Raw genomic sequence first — 21,319 nt, 5'->3', positions numbered from 1 at the left:
TCTGTACCAGCTCCACCTTTACAGTACCTTGTAGGTGGGTCTATATTACTGCAATGGAGAATTAGCACTAAAAATACAAATTAGAAACCAATTATCTCATAACCCCCCACTTTTTACTCAAGCTTTTTGAATCCATTCAACGTGCATCTGAGCTGTCCTGAGCCAGAGACCAGGGGACGGTGGCAGTGACCAGCCCCTGGTCCAGCGAGCAGTCCACAGCCTCAGCAGCAGCTCAGTCACCCAGGTACAGCCCAAAACATCCCTGCAGCCCTGGGAGGAGAGTGGGGAGCAGGGCACGGGCTGTGTCCGAGGGTGAGGCTGTAGAGAGGGGAAAAAGCACAGCAGGGGCCACCCCAGGACACGGGACCAGCACCTGGGGACACGGGACCAGCACCTGGGGACACGGGACCAGCACCTGGGGACACGGGACCAGCACGTGGCTCCATCGGGTGCTTGGGGGTCTCTCTCAGCCCAGCAGCGCAGGTGGAGAGGCTCCTCCTGCTAAAGGTTTGCAGGGCACTCCTGCTGTGATTATCACCAGGCCACTGGGATGCTGAGATAAGGAAGCTTGGAATGCCCAAAGAATTGAGTAATTACCCCGATTCTCGGAACACAGGGCAACAGCCTGTGATGGGTCTTATCAGTCCTTACCTATTCACTTTTATGGATACTGTAAAAGCAATACAATACTGTGAAAAAATTATTAGGTTGCATTAGTTCTTTAATATTTACTAAACATTTATGGAAAAAAGCAATGCCATTTCTCTTCAGATGGATTCTTTACATTTAATGTCCACAATGTTTATTCCTTTCAGTCTTTACATTTCTCACACTGACTGGCAGTAAATTGGGCTGAAGTTATTTCTGAACCAAAGCTGCTGCTGGTTCCCGGTGCTCTTTGATAGATCATGCACTGCCCCAACAAGAGGTTATCATACCATTAACTGTGCCCATGACACAGCAGGATCACCTGGTAATAATAGTGATCCCAGTCAGGGTCAGGGCCCTTAAACCACCCATTTACACCCTCAGCTGCCACAGAGGAGATCATTAACAAGCTGGCTGACTTGCCAGTAAAGGTTTCCAGTTGACTTTGGCTTGTGTTTCCAGAATGAGAGTTAAAAAGCACTTCCATGGAAGATGCAGAAAGCCAGGGATAGGCTGTAGTCAGTGGGACAAAATACAGGATCACAGAGTCTTTACAGATGATGTGGAAAATGGTATCACCACTCAATAGCCCCTGGGAGGGCACTGGGATCCTCAGGAGGGCTGTCCCCAGCTCCAGGGACTAGCACAGCAAAACCCAGAGCACAGAGCAATTCAGCTTGACCTGAGCTGAGCTTTACCTGAGCCCACCGGGCAGTGGGGCCCAGTTCCCTGGGAAGGAGGGCATGGCTCAGCACATCCCTGCTGGAGGGCTCTGCCAGCAGGTGCCAACTGGAAAAGCCCTGGAAGGATTTTCTCACTCACACAGTAATGTATCTTATCCTGGACTAAGACATGAATAATATCCAAGTGTGACTCAAACCAGCTTGTGAGAGGCTGAATGTTTACATTTAGACCAAGAGAGCAGAGCAAGCCTGGCATTCCACCTCCCGTGGGATTAAGAATGGGGCCGGGATTAAGGACACTGTCCCAGATCCTGCCAGCCTGGCTGTTTATAACCAGCATTTTCCATTCCTCTAGCCAAGCCCACTTGTGCTGCTGAGGGTGCTGAGCAGCCGTGCCAGCAGAGCTGGGAACAGGAACTGCCAGGCACAGGTCAGCAAGGCAGGAGCAGCAGGAGCCGTTTGAGGGGTGGCTCTGGGCCAGGATCCCGAGCAGTGCTCACACAGCCGGACACCACATCCCAGCTCACACCTCCCTGCACAGGGAGCATCCCCCAGAGCTGGGGACAGAGCCTGGGGGCGAGGACACAGGAGCACATGGACATACCACTGGAAGCAGGAACCCTGTGCTGAGCTCCAGGCAGCAAGTCCAGGCTGAGGAATGAAGAATAAATTCCTTCCTGGAGTTTCCTGCACAGAGGCCGAGCCCCTTCACTGGCTCTGGTGGCTCCAGAGGTGGGAGCAGGTGGGATCCCACAGCAGAGTCCTCACATGGGCAGGATGAGCTGGCTGGGTACCTTTTGCAGTCAGATGTTTTGCTGGAGCTACAAGGACTTTTCTGCTTTTTTTTTTTTTTTTTTTTTTTAACACAGGAAGGGATTATCTAGGAATTCGTGTTTCCGCCCCAGGCCTGGCGGTCAGCTGCAAAGGGAAGCTGGTGGCTGCAGCATGAGCAGAGGTGCAAAAAGGTTTATCTGTTTCTACCTATTTCTATATCCCATGGGTAACTTGAATTTTCTTCTTCCCTTTCCTTCCCAGCCACACAAGAGGAAAAGAGAAAAGCCTCTCTGAAAGTGCCACATCCACAGAGCCTATGATCCCCCAGGCCTCTCCCGCTGAGTGAACATTCCCTGCGGGCACCAGAGAACATCCTCGGGGCACTCCCAGCACTGAGCCAGCCTCAGGAGCAGGGCTGGGACAGCTGAGGCCCCTCCTGGCCCCTCTCCTCTCCTGGAGGTGACACTGCCAGCTCGGGCCATAACGCATTTGTCACATTTAACAGGTGTGGTAACACATCTACCCAGGCAAGGGCTGGGGGTCACATCCAACACTGCCTCCAGCAAGGTCAGCACAAACCCCAGCCGTGGCTGGTGAACAGCCAGGGCTGGCACCCAGTTCAGCCATCTGGCTTTGATCTGCTTCTCTTCAAGTGAAGCAGGTGTCCCCACTCTCCTGCCCCTGCTAAAGGCAGCTCCAGAGCACAGAGCAGCAGCAGTTCCCTGGTGGGACAGGGCAGTGGGATGGAGCTGCTCTTTGCTCACCCCTCACCCAGCCCAGGCACACGGAACTGCCGGCGGCACAGGAGAGAACTGGTTTCAGACACACCCCGAGAGCAGGGTGCTGAGAGCTGAAGGAACAGGTAGGAGTGGAATGGCAGAGGGTCCCGTGTGCCCAGCAGCCACAGCTGCCCCGGGCAGGGTGCTGGGGGAGCCCCGGAACGCCCAGGGGATGCTGCAGGAGCACAGGGGGTGAGGAACACAGGGGCCCTTCCATCCCCTGGTCTCTGGCTGGGACCATGCTGGGCTCATCCTTTACAAGCTGGTCTCACTGAGGAAGTTCCAGGCTCTATTTTTACCTCTAAAGTTTAAATAATTGCAATTTTTATTTGCCTCTGCTGACCCCTTCCTTTCCCAGCAGCCACCTGAAAAACTCCACCAGCGAAAAAGGGGAATAAAAGTGTTTTCCTCTGTCACCAGTGGTTAACTCCAAGGACGCTGCTGCATACAGACATCAAACATCACAACTCTATTCCAGTCACAGCTCTGAGAGAATTTCATCTCTTTAGGCATATGAATGCTACAAAGGAAAAAATATGTTCATGTCATAAACATCACAAGCTATCAGGAATATAGATCTTTGGAGGGAAATGCATTCATCAGTTGTCACATCCCATAAACTGCACCAGGAGAACAGTCCATAGTGTCAATTCCAACACAGAAATTACTGTACAATCTACCTTCTACTTTGCACCCCAAGTACTACAAGTGGTCAGTGAGGATATACAACAATTCTACAGAGAAATCACTCAAGTGGATACATAAATGGGCCCTTTGGGGGTTAAATAAGATTTTCAATAGTTGCACAATGCTACATTCATGCTACCAAGTTCACTGAATTGGGATTTGAGAAAGGAAGAACAGTTTGTCTGTCTCCAGTTAGGAGGTGAAAGGGTCAGAAAGGGAGAGAGTTTTGTGTCAGCATTTTAATCCTCCCACAACCATTTCCTTCTCCAGATAACATGACTTTGTGCTTTCACTGCACCTCTGGCTCCCACCTCTCACCGCAGAGCTGGTGGAAGCTCCAATGTTAAAACAGTAATTGGCATAAATTTTGGGTTCTTTTTCTTTTACATCTGGCATTTTCTTCCAAAAGCTACAGACTGGTGCCTGCTCTCCCCTTTGCTGTAAGTCTGGCAAACCTGACTGAGTCCAGGGATGAGACGTGGCTACCAAAGCTCCCAACCTGGGGGAGGCAACAGCCCACACCTGTCTGTGAGGCTTTCAGTGACTTCAAACTACCTCTCTCCACCCATTCCTCTTCTTACTGTATGTACATTATTTCTTCAAAAGTTTTGCTATAAAACTGCTCTAAATGTCAAGGGTTCAGCAGTTCTAGCCAGGGGCCTACTCCCCAAAATCACAACCACGGGTATGGCACAGGGGAAGGAGGACTCTACAGATCAGAACACCAAGTTCTCTTTGTAAGTAGTTAAAAGAAGATTTGTACATGTATTTTCCTTCACTTCGCAATCAATAAATTCAAGATACCAGGAAATCAGGAAAATAAGGTAATCCTTCCCTGTTACTTCCTTTGCTTGTAAAAGAAATAACTTGTGTCACCTCCCAGAATTGCCAGTGACCTACATAGACTCTAAGTACTATTTGTCCTCTGAAAGGACAGTAGAATGTGAAAAAAGCCCCATTCCCAAAACCAAAAAAGCACCCCCTAACCCAACCAAACAAAAATAAATAGATTCCAAAAGGTACCATCAAATATGAAGTATAGACCTGGGCTCTCAGGCTGCTCTGACAGAGCTCAGGGTTTTCTCTGTCCTCTACAGGAAGGAGCTGAGCAGCTCAGACCAAGAAACAGGTCAGGGGAAAAGGGGTGGGTTATGCACAAACAACTGGCAATCAAGTGAACAAAGAGTCAAACTCATGCTCCAAGCCTGTGCTGTGTCCCTCCAGAAGCATTTCTGCCGAATGCCTCAGTGCTCAGCCCCCTCAGAGGGGTCTCCACACAGGAAGAGAGCTCCTCTCCCAACACACAGCAAAACACCGGCATGAACAATTAATTACCATGGCTATTAATTTCTAATTATTTTTTATACCAAAGCGAGCCTGACGGAGGCTTCCCAGCCAGGTCCCGTGTTTCTAACCTAAAGTATTTCAGCAAAACTAAAGTTCCATAGTTTTGCAAGCAGCAAAATAGAAAGTAATGAAGTTGTGGCTAACTGGAGGAGAACTACACATTCGTGAGAGCACGTACAGGTAGTGCAGCACAGCTACTCTGAAAGGAACCAAACCAATGCAGCAGACATGCAGGGTCTGCTAACTTATGTTAAAACCATGTTTGCTGGTGATTAAATATGTCTACAGAAGATATATTACCATTCTGAATATATTTTCAAGCAGACCAAAAATACCTCATCTATTGGTTATGGTGTGTTATTTTTAACTAATTAAATATCAGGAGGGATTTTACCCCCTCCCTCGCTATAAAAATTGCACTTATTTTCTATTAAACAAAACAAACAAAAAGAAGATTTCAATTCTATATCCCAGTATATATTCACATGGAAACGGGATCATCTTGCTCTAAGCTTGCAGGAGCAGGTGTAGCAGTCCTTGCTCTCCAGGACTCCCAGCACAGAAAGTCCCACCAGGACAACCCCCTGCTCCTCTGTGCTCTGGTGACTTCTTCGCTGTAGTGCATGGGTTAATTGGGTTTGTGTTTTTTTGTAAGAAAACCTGAGCTTCAAAAGTCTTTAAAAGGACCTGGAATCAAATCTGGCCCATTCTGACCCAAAACAGCTCAGTTCTGCCAGGAACTCCATCCTGTCCTCGTTTCCCACAGCTCCTCCAGAGGCCCCACGGCTCGGACTGAGGCCAGCGAGGTGTCACTGTCACCCCCTTCCCTCCAGTCTCTCTTGGCCCAGGAGACTTTTCCTGCCGACACTTCCGAGGGCTCCTCCTTCCCTCCCTTTAGCACTGCTGCCTCCCGTAGGGCTGTGAAGGGCTCCCTGTGCCAATAAAAAAGTCTCTCTGCAATAAAGCATGACTTCTTGGACACTGGTGATGAGCTTCCTCTTGCAAAGTCTTCTCCAGCTCATAAAATGTCATCGTAATCCAACAGTTTGGAGTGCTGGCGGGTCTTCCAGAGGCGGTAAAGGCGGAAGTCAAAGTAAGTCTCAATCATTTGCTTACCTAGAAGTGAAATGAGGCAGAGGGGTCACACCCTGAAAGAGCACCAGGGAGAGGTGACAGCACACAGCAGCACAAACCCCCAGCCCAGCCGTGGCACAGGGACCCGTCCATGGCAAACGCTGACACTGGGCACGTGGAGGGGCCCGTGAGAGCCAAACATCTTTTCAGATTGCCTCAACCATGAACAGCTCCCTGTAATCCCTTGGCAGGGCTTGTCCCTGGGGGCAGGAACTGAGCACAAAGTCTGTCTCCAGACTTTGACCTCTCTGCTCTGAAGGCTGAGGAGAGCTGGGGGCTGGAGATGATCAGCCAGAGCCTGCATGAGGCACAGGGACTTCAGGGGCTGTGAACCAAGAGTTAACTCCTTGTAAAGAAACACTAAAAATAATTAACACTGAAAATTCAAATTAAAAAATACGTTTTTTTTTAATGACCAGGCCATCCCTGTCCTGCTCCTGTCTGTGCTCCCAGCAATGAGCTCACAGCACACACCAGTGGCAGCTGTGCCCCCCAGCCCCTCTGACTGAAGGGGATCTCACAGGCAGCCAGGAGGTGCAATTGAAAACACAAGGGCAAACAACCCTGCACTCAGACAGGGCTCAAGGAGGGGATTTTCACTTGTGAGGCCTGATTAAGATTAGTTTTAGATGACTTTGCAAAGGATTACAAGGGTACACTTCTTGTACGTCCCAGACTGATCAAGGGGATAAATTCAGACGTATTCTTCAGCCCAGCTTCCCGAAAGTTCAGCTGCTCTAATGCCTGCACACAGAACCCACTGCCTGGCCTGCTGAGCTGCCCACAAACCTGGGAATTTCCCTGCAAGCTGCTCCTGAACACGTCCCAGCATGTTTGCTCCTGTGCAGGCACCGTGTGCAGCTGAACTGATTATGCACAGGAAACTGAACAGCCTGGGCTGCAGGGACATGTCCCTGCCATGGATGGGCTGGAACTGGGGCATCCTCAAGGTCCTTTCCAACCCAAACCAGCCTGTGACTCTATGATTCTCTGATCTCTGTGTTTTGTGAACTCTGCACAATTGAGCACCAACGTGCTCAACTCCTGCACATTCCTGAGGGTGAAGGGAGGTAAGAAAAACCCGTCAGTGCTGAGACCAGAGCTGTGGGCAGCACAGAAGTGCCTACAGCTGAATCCTGCATGGCTTCATCAGCCAAGAACTACAGTAAAGATAAAAAAAACATGGGCAAATTCAGAATCTGTCACTTGTGAAACTGCACTGTGAATTACTGACATTGAACAGGAAAAATCCTGTAGCTTCTTGAAATATCCTGAGCTACAGGAAAAAAAAAAGGGATAAGGGCCAGCAGGCTGAGCTGTAGAATGGCTCTGATGGGCCATATCCCAGTTGGTTACTGACACAATTCACTTGGTGCCAGTGGTTTGAGCTCTAGAGAAGAGATCCCAGCACACCTGGCCACAGAAAAGGTTCTGCTCCATGTGCATTTCCCCCACAGACTCCTCATGCCCTTATAATGATGGATTTTCCTACACTCAGCCTGGAAAGCTGTCTCCTTTGCACTGCCAGGACCCTTGGAGAGGCCTCAGGCACAACAAACAGGGCATTTGAAATGTGAATATATGCAGGAACTGCAAGGGGAAAGCAAGGGGCAGCAGCTGAACTACACAAGGTGGTTACAAGCAAAACAAAGACCATGGCAGGACTTAAGGCAGTCAAAACTGCTTTTCATGAAGATGCCCCCCAAAGGAGGCAGACTGGTTAGCAAGGGGTGTGTGTGTCTTAGTACAGGAAAAAAATTACCTTGAGCTGATAGTTCAAGTGGAGACTCAAAGGCAACCCTATAAGGATTCATTAAGTTTTTCAGATTCTGAAATAGCTAAAAGGAAAACATACCAGAGTTAACAGCTGAAAACAGTGATGACTCTGAGCACCCACAACTGCCCATCTTTGTTCTGGAAAACCTTTCTCCCATGTCCTTTAAAACATCTATCTCACCAGTAAATAAATAAACCAAGTGCTTTCAATAACTCCTCTCCTCAAAGGTTTCAGTTATTTGTCCTACACATCACTAATCCTTCCTCCCCTTCCCCACATCCAGGGGGTTCTCCCACCCACAGCTCCCACAGGATAGCCAGCATGTTCCCAGCCAGCAGAACAGGCAGGTTTAGAGCTCCCAGGGTGACTCTGGGCCCAGCAGACACTCCAGGGGTGACCCACAAGCTCCTACCTTCTCCCCATTGGGGTTTCCAAGAACATAGCAGCCCATGATGTGGATGATATTTGGTTCAGGATTGACTTTACTCATCAGCCTGCTCAACCTCTTCCAGAAGCTGGAAAAAACAGAACACATCATTTAAAAAAAAAAACAACAACAACCTCTCCTCATAGGCATGAGTAATGCCAAGGATGTGTGTACACAGCACTCAGATAGGGCCCAAGGTTTGTGTCCTGGGCAGGAAACTGCTCAGGAAGAGCCATTGGATCTCAGACAAGGAAGAACAGGAGGAGAGCCAGGGCCTGAGGAGCAGGTCCAAGTCATGTGGCAGAGAAGGAGGAGCAGCCCATCGAGCCAAGGGAGCTCCAAGGTGAGGGGAAGGGAGCAAAGTCCCCCAGAAGTGCTTCTGGAGTGAGTTTCACCAAGCATTCCCTCCAGCTTCCTCTCTCCCATTTCTATCAACAACTGCCCTTTCTGAACACCAGGGTTATCAGTGCACTGGTTCATTTCCAGGGCATGAAATCAGCAGGGAACAGCTGGAGAGATTGTTCTGAGTGAGACTATGCAGCCCAGGCAGCTCCATGTGAGCCCGTGCTTGGTGCTGCTCACAGTCACCCCCCCTTGTAATGCAGTGACTGTGACCAGGCACTTGGTGCCTGAGGGATGTGAAACACAACCCCCTCCCCTGGGCAGAGGGCTGGAGCAACTCTGGGGGGCTGTAAAGCCCAGAAATTCCTCCATGGGTGTTCCAACCAGACTTCAGCCTCAGCTTTCCTCAGCACTGCCTCCCAGGAGCACGCAAGTTAGATGGAGGCATTGACTTCCAAGCTCCCCAGCTTTCAGCTGTGTGTTCACAGCTTCCTGCAGATCCCTGATTTATCAGCTTGGGAGCAGCTATGCCTGGGATGTGCTCAGAATCGTGGATGTGCACACGTGCCAGAGAATTCCACAGCCAGTGCCAGGCACGAGATTGCTGAGCAGATGTTGATTTTAATACTCAGTTCTCATGCCAACAAAAAGTTGTGTAGGAACAGGTTGGTGTACATCCTCTCCCCCACAGCCAGGCACTGTTAGCCAAGCAAGTTTGAGCCAGCACAAGCGTGTAGGCAGCAAAACAGGCAAAGCTTTACTCTCTGCAAGGAGCAGCAAAATTGCTCAGCACTCCCAGCTGAAGGCTGGTATGTTAGTGAAAAGCCTCCTCAGTAACAGACTGGACTTTGAGCAGGCTTTGCAGAGACAAATTCCATTTCCCTCTGGCCAGAATCAGCTGTGGGGAAACACCCTGGATTTCTGCCATAGCCACCAGCTTAGCAATGGTATCACAGTACAAGAGGCTGGAAGTGCATGTTCTCATTTCTGGTCAGAAAAGCTGTTTTTAGTAGAAGAAATACCTTTTCCCCCCTCCTTTTTGACAGTCCCTATCCACAGAGACACTAAACAGATATAAGAATAAATCTCCTGGTGACAGGGCTGCACCACTCCGGGGATGAGCTCAGCTCTGCCACCTTTGCTGTCACCCCTGAATGAGCCGTAAGCTGCTATTCAGTGTCTCCATCCCCTAACCAAGCCACCCCAGTTCCCTTCACTTCTCCTGCTCCACCACGTGCTGCAAACATTTGAGCAAATCCAGCAGAGAAACACCATGCAAGCCCAGAACACAGCACAGCCACTCACAGGATCAGATCTTCCTCCTTCTCCACTTTGGCGAAAGTGGCGACTTTGTTCTTTAACAAGTATAAGTGCCCGGGGCCTCCCTGCAAGAGACAGACAGACAGATGGAAACCCCTTTGCACAGGCCCTGAGGAAACAAACCCTGGATGCGTTTCCTGTCCTGCTCAGCCATTCCCAGAGGTGCCACAAGGGAGCAGGGCAGCCCTGCACTGCGGACACGCTCAGGGACATCCACACACGGGCAGTGTCCTGGGGGCTGGATTCCATGGCTTTTGCTGTTCCGTGCCCACATCACTCTAGAAAGGCACAATAATAGATTTAAAACGCTGTTGTGGGTGGCTGGAGAGTAATAGGGAAGACAAGAAAGTCCCTGTCAGTTGGGGATGCTGGGGGTGGGCAGAGGAGCAGCTGAGCACAGCAGGGACAGGAGGCAAGGGCTGGCACTGCAGAGGAACTGGACTTGGGCAGGAGGAAAACAGGCTGACACAACACCAGGAACATTGTAAGTCACAATCTCCAGGTCAGTGTGCAGCAAAGCTGCTTCTCTGCAGCACTGGGCACGTGGAGGGAGTTAGGTCAGGTCACCTCCCTCACTTCTCAGGGCACAGCTGCTGGGGAAGTCCACAGTTGACCACCACGAGGAACAGCAAACTTGGGAAGGAAATCCCCAGCAATTCCCAAATCCAGCAGGGCCTAGACTGTCCCAGCCACAGCTCCAGCCTGACCCTTCTCCTGCACCCTCTGGTCTCCAGCTCCCAGCTGAGCCACCTGCCAGTCTGGCCCAGAACACATAACACTGTCACTGTCACACTGCAGCTGGATGGAAACCATAACTATGGCACTGCAAGTGCTTGTCCCTGTGTCTGGAATCCTTTCTAGGTCAGTGCTGATGTTGGTTTTTCTGGGGTTCCTTGAGAAAATCAGCCCAGCTCTTGACTTGGCCTCACTAAATCAGATTTGATTTCCTGCTGTCACAGCAACTTGAGACTGCCTCATGTCTGGGAAATGGGAAGTGAAAGTGGCTTGGCAGCCACTTTAATGGAAGCTGACTTTGGAATATTGGTTCCTCTATGTCACTTCCCCCACAGAAAATGACAAATTTGTAACAAATAACCCAAGTGTTTAAAAACTTTCATGTACCTGGCAAAATATCAGCATCTTCCAGATTTTGCAGCCTTTCCGATAAATGTTCAGCTTCTTCTCTATTTCCTCTGCAAAAAAAAACCACCAACCAAACAAAACATGTTGAAAAAGATGAACCACGGACAAAGGTCAAAATTAATGTTATTTCTTTACACTTAGTCCTGAGGGCAGGAAGCTGAGCTGAGGGGTGCTCAGTACATGCCAAGAATGCTGTGGGAGCAGGAAATGTCATCAGGTGACAGGGCAGAGAAGGATGGAACAGCACCAGACACTGCTCTGTAGTGACCACAGCTCCAGAGCAGCCCCAGCCCTCCTGGCCCTCTGTCACTGCTCCCACTCCCCACCACAGGTACAATGAACAGGCACCTGCTGCCCTGTGCCTCAGTTTCCCTGCCACAAACCATGAGTTTAGCACAGAAAACAGGACACAGAAGTGAGTGTTTATTACAGCAGCACATCCAAGAGCAACCAACTGACTGTCAGGGGTCACTGGGGTGACAAAAACAACTCTGTGAGTGGCAGCTGAATCACAGGGCAGCGGAGTGACTTAAATATTGATGGTTATATTTGCACTGGGCAGGAGATAAGAAAAGGAGGTAAAACTCACGTACCCAGGATGTCATCAAAGGTGGCGTGTTCATGGTCCTGGAAACCAAGAGAGAAGACATGTAAAGGTTCACCGTCACTCCACCAGCTCCCTAATAATCACACAATCCCATTCCAAGGAGGCTTTAAGAGCACATTTACACCAACTGATGGCTGCTGGTCACAGCAGCAGTAACCCTCACACTAAATCACATTTCAGCACAGAAGCTGAAGACTGAACAGTCCATGAAAATCAAATCCACTCAAAGGCTTGCAGCTGAAGGCTGCAGACACATCCAAAGCACAGACTGTCCCTCAGATGCAGTCAACATCAGCAATGCCTGTTTGCCCGTGTTTGGCAGCCACTCTCTGGCTCTACCCCATCCAAGCTGGCTGACAAACAGCTGCCTCTGCCACAGCAGGGTCATCAGGACCACTGAACAACCCTCCAAGGACGAGAGACAAGAGCAGCAAGGCTAAACCCCAGCAGCACAGCCTGCTGCACACTGACAGTGGCCTTGCTGGGCTCCCAGTCTCACATTCCCTCACAAATTAAGTGATTAGAAAAAGAAACCCATGACTCCTCACTGCTGTATCAGACACCTGCTCAGGCCAGACTGCCAGGGAAAAGTCAGAGTTAAGTTAATGACTGACAGGGATGCCCCACTGCACGTGGGGTGATGAGGTTGGTGGTTCACTGCTGAGCTCTGAGTGCTGCTTATCCCAAGGATGAGCATAAGGAGGAGCCCTAAGCCTGGCAGTGCCTGTCCTGCCTTCCCTTGACAATCCTCCCACGCAGCTTGGCTGGGCCTGCAGAGCCCAGAGCCCACATGTGCCATTTCCACCCCACCTGACTGTTCCACCTGGACCTGAGCCCCCACAAAGCTATCCCAGACCCCAAAGCTGGGTTCAACACACTCCCAGCCCCTTCCTGATAGCTTTTCCAAACCACATCAGCATTTTGGAGTCACCCTAAAAGGAACTAGGGAAAAAAAAAAGTGTCTATATGACTTGTGCTGTCATCACGGCAGAAGTGATGTACTTACATAGAGGATGGGGATGATGGAGGGGTCGTCCCTGCGGATAATTGTTGGGACATACTCTGCTTTGGGCACTTTGGAAGAGATGAGCTACAAAGGGGAAAAAAGGTGCAACAGCATGAGGAGAAGGCAGTAGAGTCTGGACAGAAGCACAAAGGCCATAAAACAGTGCCCTGCTCAGCTGGTCTCAGGTGTGACTCGAGGTAGCAGCTAACCCAGTCTATCCACATCCCAGTGGAAGGTTTCCAGCCCAGAGCACCCCCAGGCCTGCTGAGTGCCCCTGAGTGTCACATGAGCACACAGCTCTGCCCTCAGGCTGCACTGGGCCCAGAACAGGCTGGAAAGGGGAGACTGGGGTGCACAGAGGATGAAGCAGCTCGTGCACTACCATGGATGGCTGTATCCCAGTGAGGATCACTCCTGCAAAACCTCCTTTTGGCTGTAGGGAATGTTCAGTGTCTGGTGGGACCTGCACCAGGCACAGGGCTGCAGGTGCCAGACGGTGCCTGACAACTCTGGCTGAAGCCTCAGCTGGCTCCAGAGCCTGAACTCTGTGAACTCTGATGTGATTCCAGGCCCCTCAGTTCCTCACTGTGGGAGCAGAGCTGGCAATGGTGTTCAGGTCTCTATTTTCAGGGTTAACAAGCCTCAGGCTGACTTGGTTCTGTGTTGGTGTCAGTACTGCTCTGATTTGGACTACAGGTCTCTCCTTCTAGTTTTATTTCAATGCACTACCCCCAGCAGTAACAGATTTGAACCCATGTCATGTCTCGGTTCATCTCTGAGTGACTCTCACAGACACCTGAGGCTGTGCCTACACAACAGACTTCCCATGAAGATCCTGAACTCAGCAGCACTGAAAGGACAGGCAGAGCATGAGCTGGAAACTCTCACCATTATTTTTGGTGGAATAAAGTCTTCTCCGTCACATGCCATGGCTTCAAGTTCCTTTTCTGCTTCCCAGTTCAAGTCAAAGTCACCATCCAGAGTCCCGCAGGAATCCTGAAGGTCATGGCCTGCCAGAATACAGGGAGCATTACAGGGCAGAACAGCCTTTCCCACTCCATCCTGCCTTGGCAGCTTCCTCACAAGAGGTGCCACGACACTCGTGCTCTCTTGTCACCCACAGAGTGACAGACACCACTCTGGGGCTGGTGTCTTCAAACAGACAAACATGTAACAAATGAAGAGTGCACAGAGAGCTCACATCACGTGTCACAGAACTTCATCACTCTTGCAGTCACCAAGCTTGGCTTTCAAATGCTAAGTCACAACAGTCACCCTGTCACTCCAGAAATGGGGAAGGAGACAGAACACAGACAGACTCTCTACACTTCAGCACTGCCAGGCTGATAAGCAAAAGTCCAAAGACTTCAAAGCTGGTCTCCTTGTAGTAATTACTGCTCTGACTACATATTTTCAGGGATTATAAAGAAAATCTGACTTGTTGGTCAGACTGATCCTGGCAGAGAAGTCTTAGAGCGTGCGTGAGGACAGCTGCAACAAACACAGTCATATTGCAACAGTAGACTTGAACTTGCTCTCCAAATCGACCTTACCTGTTGGCCTTCAATGCCTCCTGGGGAAAAAAACATCTGGAAGGAATATAATTGACCATTAAAGGTTAAAAACAGAGATGGTTGCTGGACTGAGGAAAGAGAACCGAGGTGCCACTGTTTGTGCCTTTGGGGATGTCCGAGTGTCGGTGTGCAGTGCCCGGAGCCTGTGTGACCCACGGCTTTTCCATGGCTTTCCCATGGCTTTTCCATCTGCCTCCGGGCAGCTGAGGGAGCAGGGAGGAGTCAGACTGCCAAACAACAAGGTCATGTTGTGAACCTGGCCTTTGATACACCTCCCCTTGCAACCTGGGTCTTCTACAGCTAGCAGGGCCAGATCTCGCGCTTACCTGGTAGATCAGGTCATTTCATTAGTGAAATTCACTTCAACATGGGCAAACTCATATCCACCAAGTTCCTGCCTACAGGCTTGCAATAAAATCTGTGTAAAACAGCCATTCCCTTTGTAAGAATACAGATGCTGGCATTCCTTCCTGTAAATGAACACAACAGCATCTCAGTCCCCTCAAGCAGAACATGGCAGCATTACTGGGGATTCCCAGAGGGATTCCTGGCAGCCCAAATGAAGATCAGATTGCCCCAAGCTATCACCTGTGCAGGAAATCAAAGCTCCATCTCATCAGCTGTGTTCTTGAGCTATTCCAGGCTAGGAAAGAGCTCAGAAGGGGCTCCTGCATAGGAAGCCACGTTAGCCCCACTATGGTGAAAGGCAGCCTTGGACTGGTGAGTTTCCAGAGAGGTTGTTTTGGTGTCAAGAGGATAAGGGATGATGCGAACAGAGGGCTGTAAGAGAGCTGTACCACTGGGTACCCTTTGGCAACTGCTCAATAATCTGAGGTTGGATGAGTGGTGCTCTACAAATAAATACAGGTACACACAGATGAACAGGTACATACACCTGGAGCGTTACCTGCTCCGATCTCAGGAAACTAAAAAAAGATCACAGACAGGACAGAGGGCACAGAGGAGTTACTCCAGTGGGACTCCAGTCAACAACTGCTGGAGGGTTTGCCCACAGGAGGAAGCTCAAAGGACTCAGAACTCACTTTCTCGAGAGTCATGGAAGGAATCAGCTTTGATGGGAGTCGGGTCACTCCAGGACCTGCTGAAGCTTCTCTCACGCCGTTCGGCAAATGCTAAAGGATAAAACCAGAGCACGACATTAACATATCCCAAAGCACCTCTGCTGCTGCCAGCAAACAAATCATCCAGCAGATTGCCACCAAAGCCACACATCACAGACTCCTTCCACTTGCCAAACGTGAGTTCTTTCCACACAGCAGAGACAAGTGCCCACTTGTGCACAGGATGGGACGTGGAACACAGAAAAAGGACAACACTTGATGGTCTCTCCTTAAATGCACACAGCTCAAACCTCAATTTAACCAAGGCCAGTCCAGTGTCCCAGTGTAAGTGCTCAGATTCCAAGGCCTCACAGAAACATGCACTGCACAGCTAAAATGACACCTGCATGGCCAGAAGGCAGCTGTAGCTCTCCAGTAAGTTTTCCCTTCATGTTCTACTGGCATCCCAGTCAGAGCTGGACCAAACAGCAGGGAGGGGATGTCTCTGTAAAGCTCACGCTTTCTACATTCTGTTGCAAAAGAGGAAATCTTTCAGCCTTTGCTTGCCTGCACTCTTGTGAGCACTACTCACTTTTTTTTCCTCCCAAGGAGTGCTGTATTGTTTGCACTGGCATTTCCCAAGCACAAACCAGGGAGCTTGGCTCAGACGGCTGCACCGCAGGCAAATTCCTGGGAACTGGCAACCACCGTGTCTGACTTGGCAAGCCCATGTGAGAGCCATTATGCCAGGATTAACTGCCACTTATGGGCACTAATACCTGTCTCTGGTGCCAGACAGAGTGTGCAGCAGGGAACTGAGTAACAGCAGCACAGGAATTCACTGCAGATCAGCATCACAAGAGCAGCCTGTCCCCTGCTGAAGTGTGGCCAGGGTGGGTGTCTGGGGAGACAAATCATGTCTTCAAGTTCTTCAGGTGATCTCCATCTTCAGCTTTCAGATAAACCCAGGCATTTAGCTATTGTGCACAGAAAGAAAGCTTTGAAAACATGACCCAAGAGTTCCTGAGGGAGGTAAGCCCTGTCCATGTCAGGCAGTGCTAACTCAGATGCTGATGAAGACTCTGGAAAGTGCAAATCTCTTTGCTGATCACTTCCCATAGCATATGAGAAAGGAAAGAATGCAAATTGAACTCATCAATGCTTTGCTGTGGGCACTCTGTACATGATGCCTGGCCAGGGAGGTTGGGAAGAACAAGATGTTTCTCTTCTGGAGCAATCCTCAGCTCCCAGGAGCAGGTTACACCACTTTCACAGCACTAAGGGAGCTGCCCAATCAAGTTTTGGAGGATTATTGCCTTCACCAGGGAAAGGGAACTGCAATTTTGCAGGCCTAAGAGGTGATTTCTTCCCCAGTGAGGCATAACACTCCCTGGTTTGCCCCTTGCTCCAACCTCTTCTCTGATCCTCTTCATTCTTATTTCCACCACCATCTCAGTTGCCACCAGGCAACTCTCCCCCAGGGCCAGCTGTGGAGATGACAGGGGGACAGGGCAGGAGAGGACAGCCAGCAGTCTGTGTGGCACATGGAGCCACAGCAGGTCACAGCTGCAGAAAGAGGCCAGGCAGCTCTGCTGGACTCACAGCTCGTGTTCTCCTCACTGGCCTCCACCCCAGTGGTCACCAAAATCCACACAGGGGACAAGGATGCAGTGGCTTTCCTTCCATGATGCCTTGCACCAGAGATGTCCCACAGCCACAGCAGAGGGTCCTTGGGAAGAGCCTCCAGGCTGCTGCAGGCATCCACATGTCCTGGACACTTGCAACCACCTGGCCTTCTTTGTGGGGTAAAATGGCACCAACAGGTCAATTCCTGTCTCCAGCCCAAAGCCAGGTCCTTTCAACCCACATCTGCATGTGACACGAACCCCACAAAGCCCAGCTCCTCACAGCCACACTTCCAGGTGCTCACTTACTTTGTGCTTTAACCCTTCGGCTTCCCACCATGCGGAGGTGCTTCCGAAAATTCCTGAAAGAAAGGCCAAACACAACCTTTGAGAAACATGACAAGAAGCAACACCTGGGCCCAGCAGGACTGTGAAAACAGGGAGGAAGAAAATAAAATGGGGATGATGACATATTTCCTTCTGGGCATTCCAAAGCTGGAGACCAGGCCCCCAACCTGAAGTGATTTAGTGCTGGGATGGTGATGTTCGTTAAAGGGGGCTGTTCTGAGCTCCCTGGGCTGGTGGTACTGGGCAAGTGGGGTCCCAGAGGGCAGCCCCCTGCTCATGGCTGCTTTCCCTTTTCTCTGGTTAAGCTTTACCTGTGCTGTATTTGCTGAGGACATCCACTGCTGCCTGTGCTGGCAGTGTTCCCTCTTTTCCTGGTAAAGAGCAGTAACTGCTCCCCTCTCTCCAGCAGAACGTGGGGTGCCCAGGGCCTGCACACACGTGGCTGTGCTCATTCCCAAACACAGCTCCTAAAACCCCTCCTGTGCTGTTGGTAACCATGCAGCTCGTGCTGCTTTCCAGGCACAGCTGGGGAGGACCAAAGCATGTTCTCCCTCCTTGCACAGCAGAGTTCAGTGATGCTGCCTGTCCCCACGGGCCTGCTCTCCCTGTGTGCTGCCCTGGCCTCACAGGCAGGTCCAGAGGGGCTGCAGAGCACAGAGCTCCAGGGGAAAGCCCTGGGGAACAGCTACATCCCAGAGTCAGATCTGTGTGAAACAGAATGTCCTGGCCACTCCTCAGAGGCCATGGCAAAGGGACTCTGTCCAGCCCCTCCGAGTGCAAGGGACCAGTTTCTCTCAGATTCTCATCACTCACGAGGCAGGAACAGGACAGGAACAAACAGGACACCAGAAGAGACAGGGAGAAGCAGCATCAAGAGCAGTGTCATCTCTCCATGAACCCTATTTAGTAACTGTGGCTTCACCCCTCAGTGCAGCCCCAGGATGACAGAGAGCCCATGCACTGGGCACCCTGGAGTGGGGGAGCCTTCCTGGATTCCTTGTGGCCCCCAAACACAGGGCAAACACCAGGCAACAGACACCACAGCTGGTGAAAGGGGTAAATCACAAGTTGTCTGGCTCACACACAGGTTAGTGGGATGAGTAAGGACATGGTACAACCATGCAGATGCTTTAGCAAACTGACTGGACCAAAAGACACTTCCAGCACTGACAAGAAGTTGTTCAGAAAACTCAGATACATGTGCTCCTGTCCAGGAGATCCACACAAACACAGTCCTTGTGGGAGAGCACTGCACCCACCTCACCTCCTGCACCTCCCCTCTTTGGCCTGGGAGCCCTTGTTGTCATCAGGCTCCAAATTCAGCAAGAAGCAAAACCAGCAGCTGGGAGCAGCATTATTCCATGCCAAACTTCTGTCTACACTTGGGCTATTAATGCTTCCCAAAGATTTATTTTGTCTCTACTTGGGTACATGAAGATTCACTGCTGTGGATCAGACAAGTGCCTCTTTAGGCACATCCCTAGCCTGGCCCTTTGTAAGAAGCCTTCTGGAGTGCACCATCACCCCAGACAACTTGTAAGACTGACAACTGAGTCTGTCTTACAGTGCATTCAACTAAAATCCACACAAATACAACATTTTAAAGGAACCAGGGCTGTTCTTTACACAAAAATGTCTCAGACATATGTTATATGGAAATCTTTATGGTCTGTTGTGGGCCTGAGATCATACCAGACACTGAGCACCATTGTTAATTGCCCAAGGCCACTGTCACATCCTTTGGGCTTTTGGCATTTTGGAGTAAAACCCATTTTTCTTTTAAATGCTCAGCTGTCCTCCACACAGCGGACTTTTTTCAGACCCTGGGGGAAGAAGGGTAAAGCAGCCTTTGCCATAGAAGAAGGGTGCTCCCAGCTGCCTGTACATCTTGGGCTCTCCCCTTGAGAGACCTAAATACCATCTCCTAAACTCTGCTGAGAGCAGCTCCAAGGAGAATCCAGCTGTTCAAGGTTAATCACTGCACTAAACACTCACAGAATGGGACAAAGGCCTTTTGCTCCATCTATTTTCTTCTAGAAAAAACAACACTTTGGAAAAGAAGTGCAAGTCTGGGACTGCCTCCTAACTTGGCCATGCTGTGAACTTCTAGATCCTTCTGAGCCTTCTTGCAGCTGCCTGGCTCCTCAGGCTCCTCTGTGCCTGCATGTCACCAGGACAGGCCCTGGGAAGCTGCAGCCAGCTCTGCCAGCAGTGGGGTCCCCAAATCTGCCCAGCTTTCCTGCCTGGCTCCTGTAAATGCGCCCAGGAGCTCTGTGGCACTTGATCCCCTGCAAGATCCCTTCACCCATCATGACACAACCAGAATCCTTCAAGTTTCAGTGATGAAATCTCCCTTTTCTAAGCAGCTCTCCTCCAGTGTGCCTCATGCTCTGCATGACCCCACGGCACCTCCAGGGCATCCATCCCAGCCAGAGGGGCTCCAAGACACTGCAGTCCCACTCCACACCCTGCAGCTCTGCCTGCAGTGGGTCACCACATGCTGCCCAGAAGACTTTTCACTACCCAAACTCCTGGCAGCACCTCTCACACTCCCCTCTCTGGCTGCTCCTGCAGTGGGCAAAGCTCTGGGCACCCCTCACTCCACAGGCAGCAGCATCCCTGTGGCCACACCACACAATCCAGCCTCCCTGGACACCAGGACAGCACTGAAGGAGCTGTGTGAGAACAGCTGAACCCTGAAACACCCACCAAGGGCTGCACAACAAACACCCAAACACACAGCAGGGCTCTCCTCGCTCCCTGCAGGACAGAGCTGAGCTCTGCCAGCAATCCCTGCAGCCAGAGCCCCTCCACTGCTGTCCCACCTCCTCTCTGGGACACCTGGCCCCAGCCAGGCTCCCTGCCCTGCCAGCCCTGCAGTGTGCACAGCAGGAGAAGGGACACGGCTCGGCTCAGTCCATCCTCCCTCCTGTCTACACAGCCCCACCAAGGTTCACAACTGCTCCTGTACTCACAAGCCATTTTCTAACCAAGACTTGCCTCTGCCTAACCAATTCTGAGAAATCTCTCTTTTTAAAGATACACTGTCTATTTGTTTAAAGTGTCTATAGTTTGGATTTTTATTTCTCTTTGTTATTCATGAAAAAACCTCACCATTCTGAAGTTGCTATAAAAAAATATTGCCTGGCAATTTCTCAGTTAAGAAAATCTGATGTTTTTCTCCCACTTGGTTTTGAACAGTGCTGAAGTGATCATGGTAGTTTTAAACCAATTACACACACACTGTGTTATCCTTTTTAGTAGGCTGCCGCAACTCTTGGCACATTTAAAAAACCAAACCAGTTCTGATTCCTACTGTTGAGTAGATGATGTGCCATAGGAAGCCTGCAGAAGAAAACCAGGCCTTTCTGTAATACCTGGAGACAAGGAAACAATACCCATCCACTTTTATTTCCCTTCTATTATTGAAAAAAAAAGATTTAAAAATAGACTTCTGGTCACTAGAGATGTCAATTTTGCCTAGGTCTCAGATTTTTGAGGTGCATTTGTACATGCAGCAATGGCACATACAGTATTCATCTAACCTCAAATAAATTCCTGCCTGTGGCAGGGGAGTTGGAACTAGATCATAATTTAGGTTTCTTCCAATCCAAGCCATTCTGTGATGACACGAAATTCCACACTGGAATGGGGAAATTACATCTTTAATTTTTTAAGTATGCATTTTTCTGCCTGAGGCACAGATCATGTGGAATGCTAAAAGCAACTTGACAGTGTTCTTTAAGAAGATGGAGATCAGCTATCCTGAGCATCGTTCACCTCCACAGCTCCAGCAGAGCCACTGCCAGTGTCCCCAGGACAGCACAGAGACAGGGACAGCCACGGTCAACGCCACCAGGGTTCAGCAGTGACCCCAGGGGCCCATGCAACAGCAGGTCACAGCTGTGGGGGACGGGCCCTACCTCTGGATAAGAGCTGCAGAATCATTCTCTCGTTTCCGTCTCTTCCTCTCTGCGTAGCCCCTGAACGCCCTGGGAAACCATTTCAAGCCATTAACCAAGTCCACAGCTTGGAAC

The 21,319-nt window shown here is 50.3% G+C and overlaps 1 protein-coding gene across 7 annotated transcripts in view; it reads right to left on the bottom strand.

Annotated features, from left to right (window-relative positions):
- Positions 1–703: 703 nt before the first annotated feature.
- The window catches only part of NSMF (NMDA receptor synaptonuclear signaling and neuronal migration factor), a 47,756-nt gene continuing 27,140 nt past the window's right edge, over positions 704–21,319 (bottom strand). For 2 of the 7 annotated variants that reach the window (XM_041406780.1, XM_041406781.1), the window contains 11 exons: positions 21,206–21,274; positions 17,244–17,296; positions 15,292–15,381; positions 13,563–13,684; positions 12,675–12,758; positions 11,655–11,688; positions 11,041–11,111; positions 9,904–9,983; positions 8,242–8,344; positions 7,815–7,890; positions 704–6,034 (listed from right to left, as the gene is read on the bottom strand). In XM_041406780.1, coding sequence (XP_041262714.1) covers positions 5,937–6,034; positions 7,815–7,890; positions 8,242–8,344; positions 9,904–9,983; positions 11,041–11,111; positions 11,655–11,688; positions 12,675–12,758; positions 13,563–13,684; positions 15,292–15,381; positions 17,244–17,296; positions 21,206–21,274 — 880 coding nt within the window. In that variant the 3' untranslated portion in view covers positions 704–5,936. The remainder of the gene's footprint in view (positions 6,035–7,814; positions 7,891–8,241; positions 8,345–9,903; positions 9,984–11,040; positions 11,112–11,654; positions 11,689–12,674; positions 12,759–13,562; positions 13,685–15,291; positions 15,382–17,243; positions 17,297–21,205; positions 21,275–21,319) is intronic. The other 5 variants (XM_041406782.1, XM_041406783.1, XM_041406785.1 and 2 more) reach the window with 3 other exon arrangements.

This window comes from Onychostruthus taczanowskii, unplaced genomic scaffold (assembly GCF_017590055.1).
Source record: "Onychostruthus taczanowskii isolate IOZ18803 unplaced genomic scaffold, ASM1759005v1 scaffold25, whole genome shotgun sequence".
Taxonomy (NCBI): Eukaryota; Metazoa; Chordata; class Aves; order Passeriformes; family Passeridae; genus Onychostruthus; species Onychostruthus taczanowskii.
Note: the sequence above shows the minus strand (reverse complement) of the source record. Positions and strands in the feature narration are given on the sequence as shown.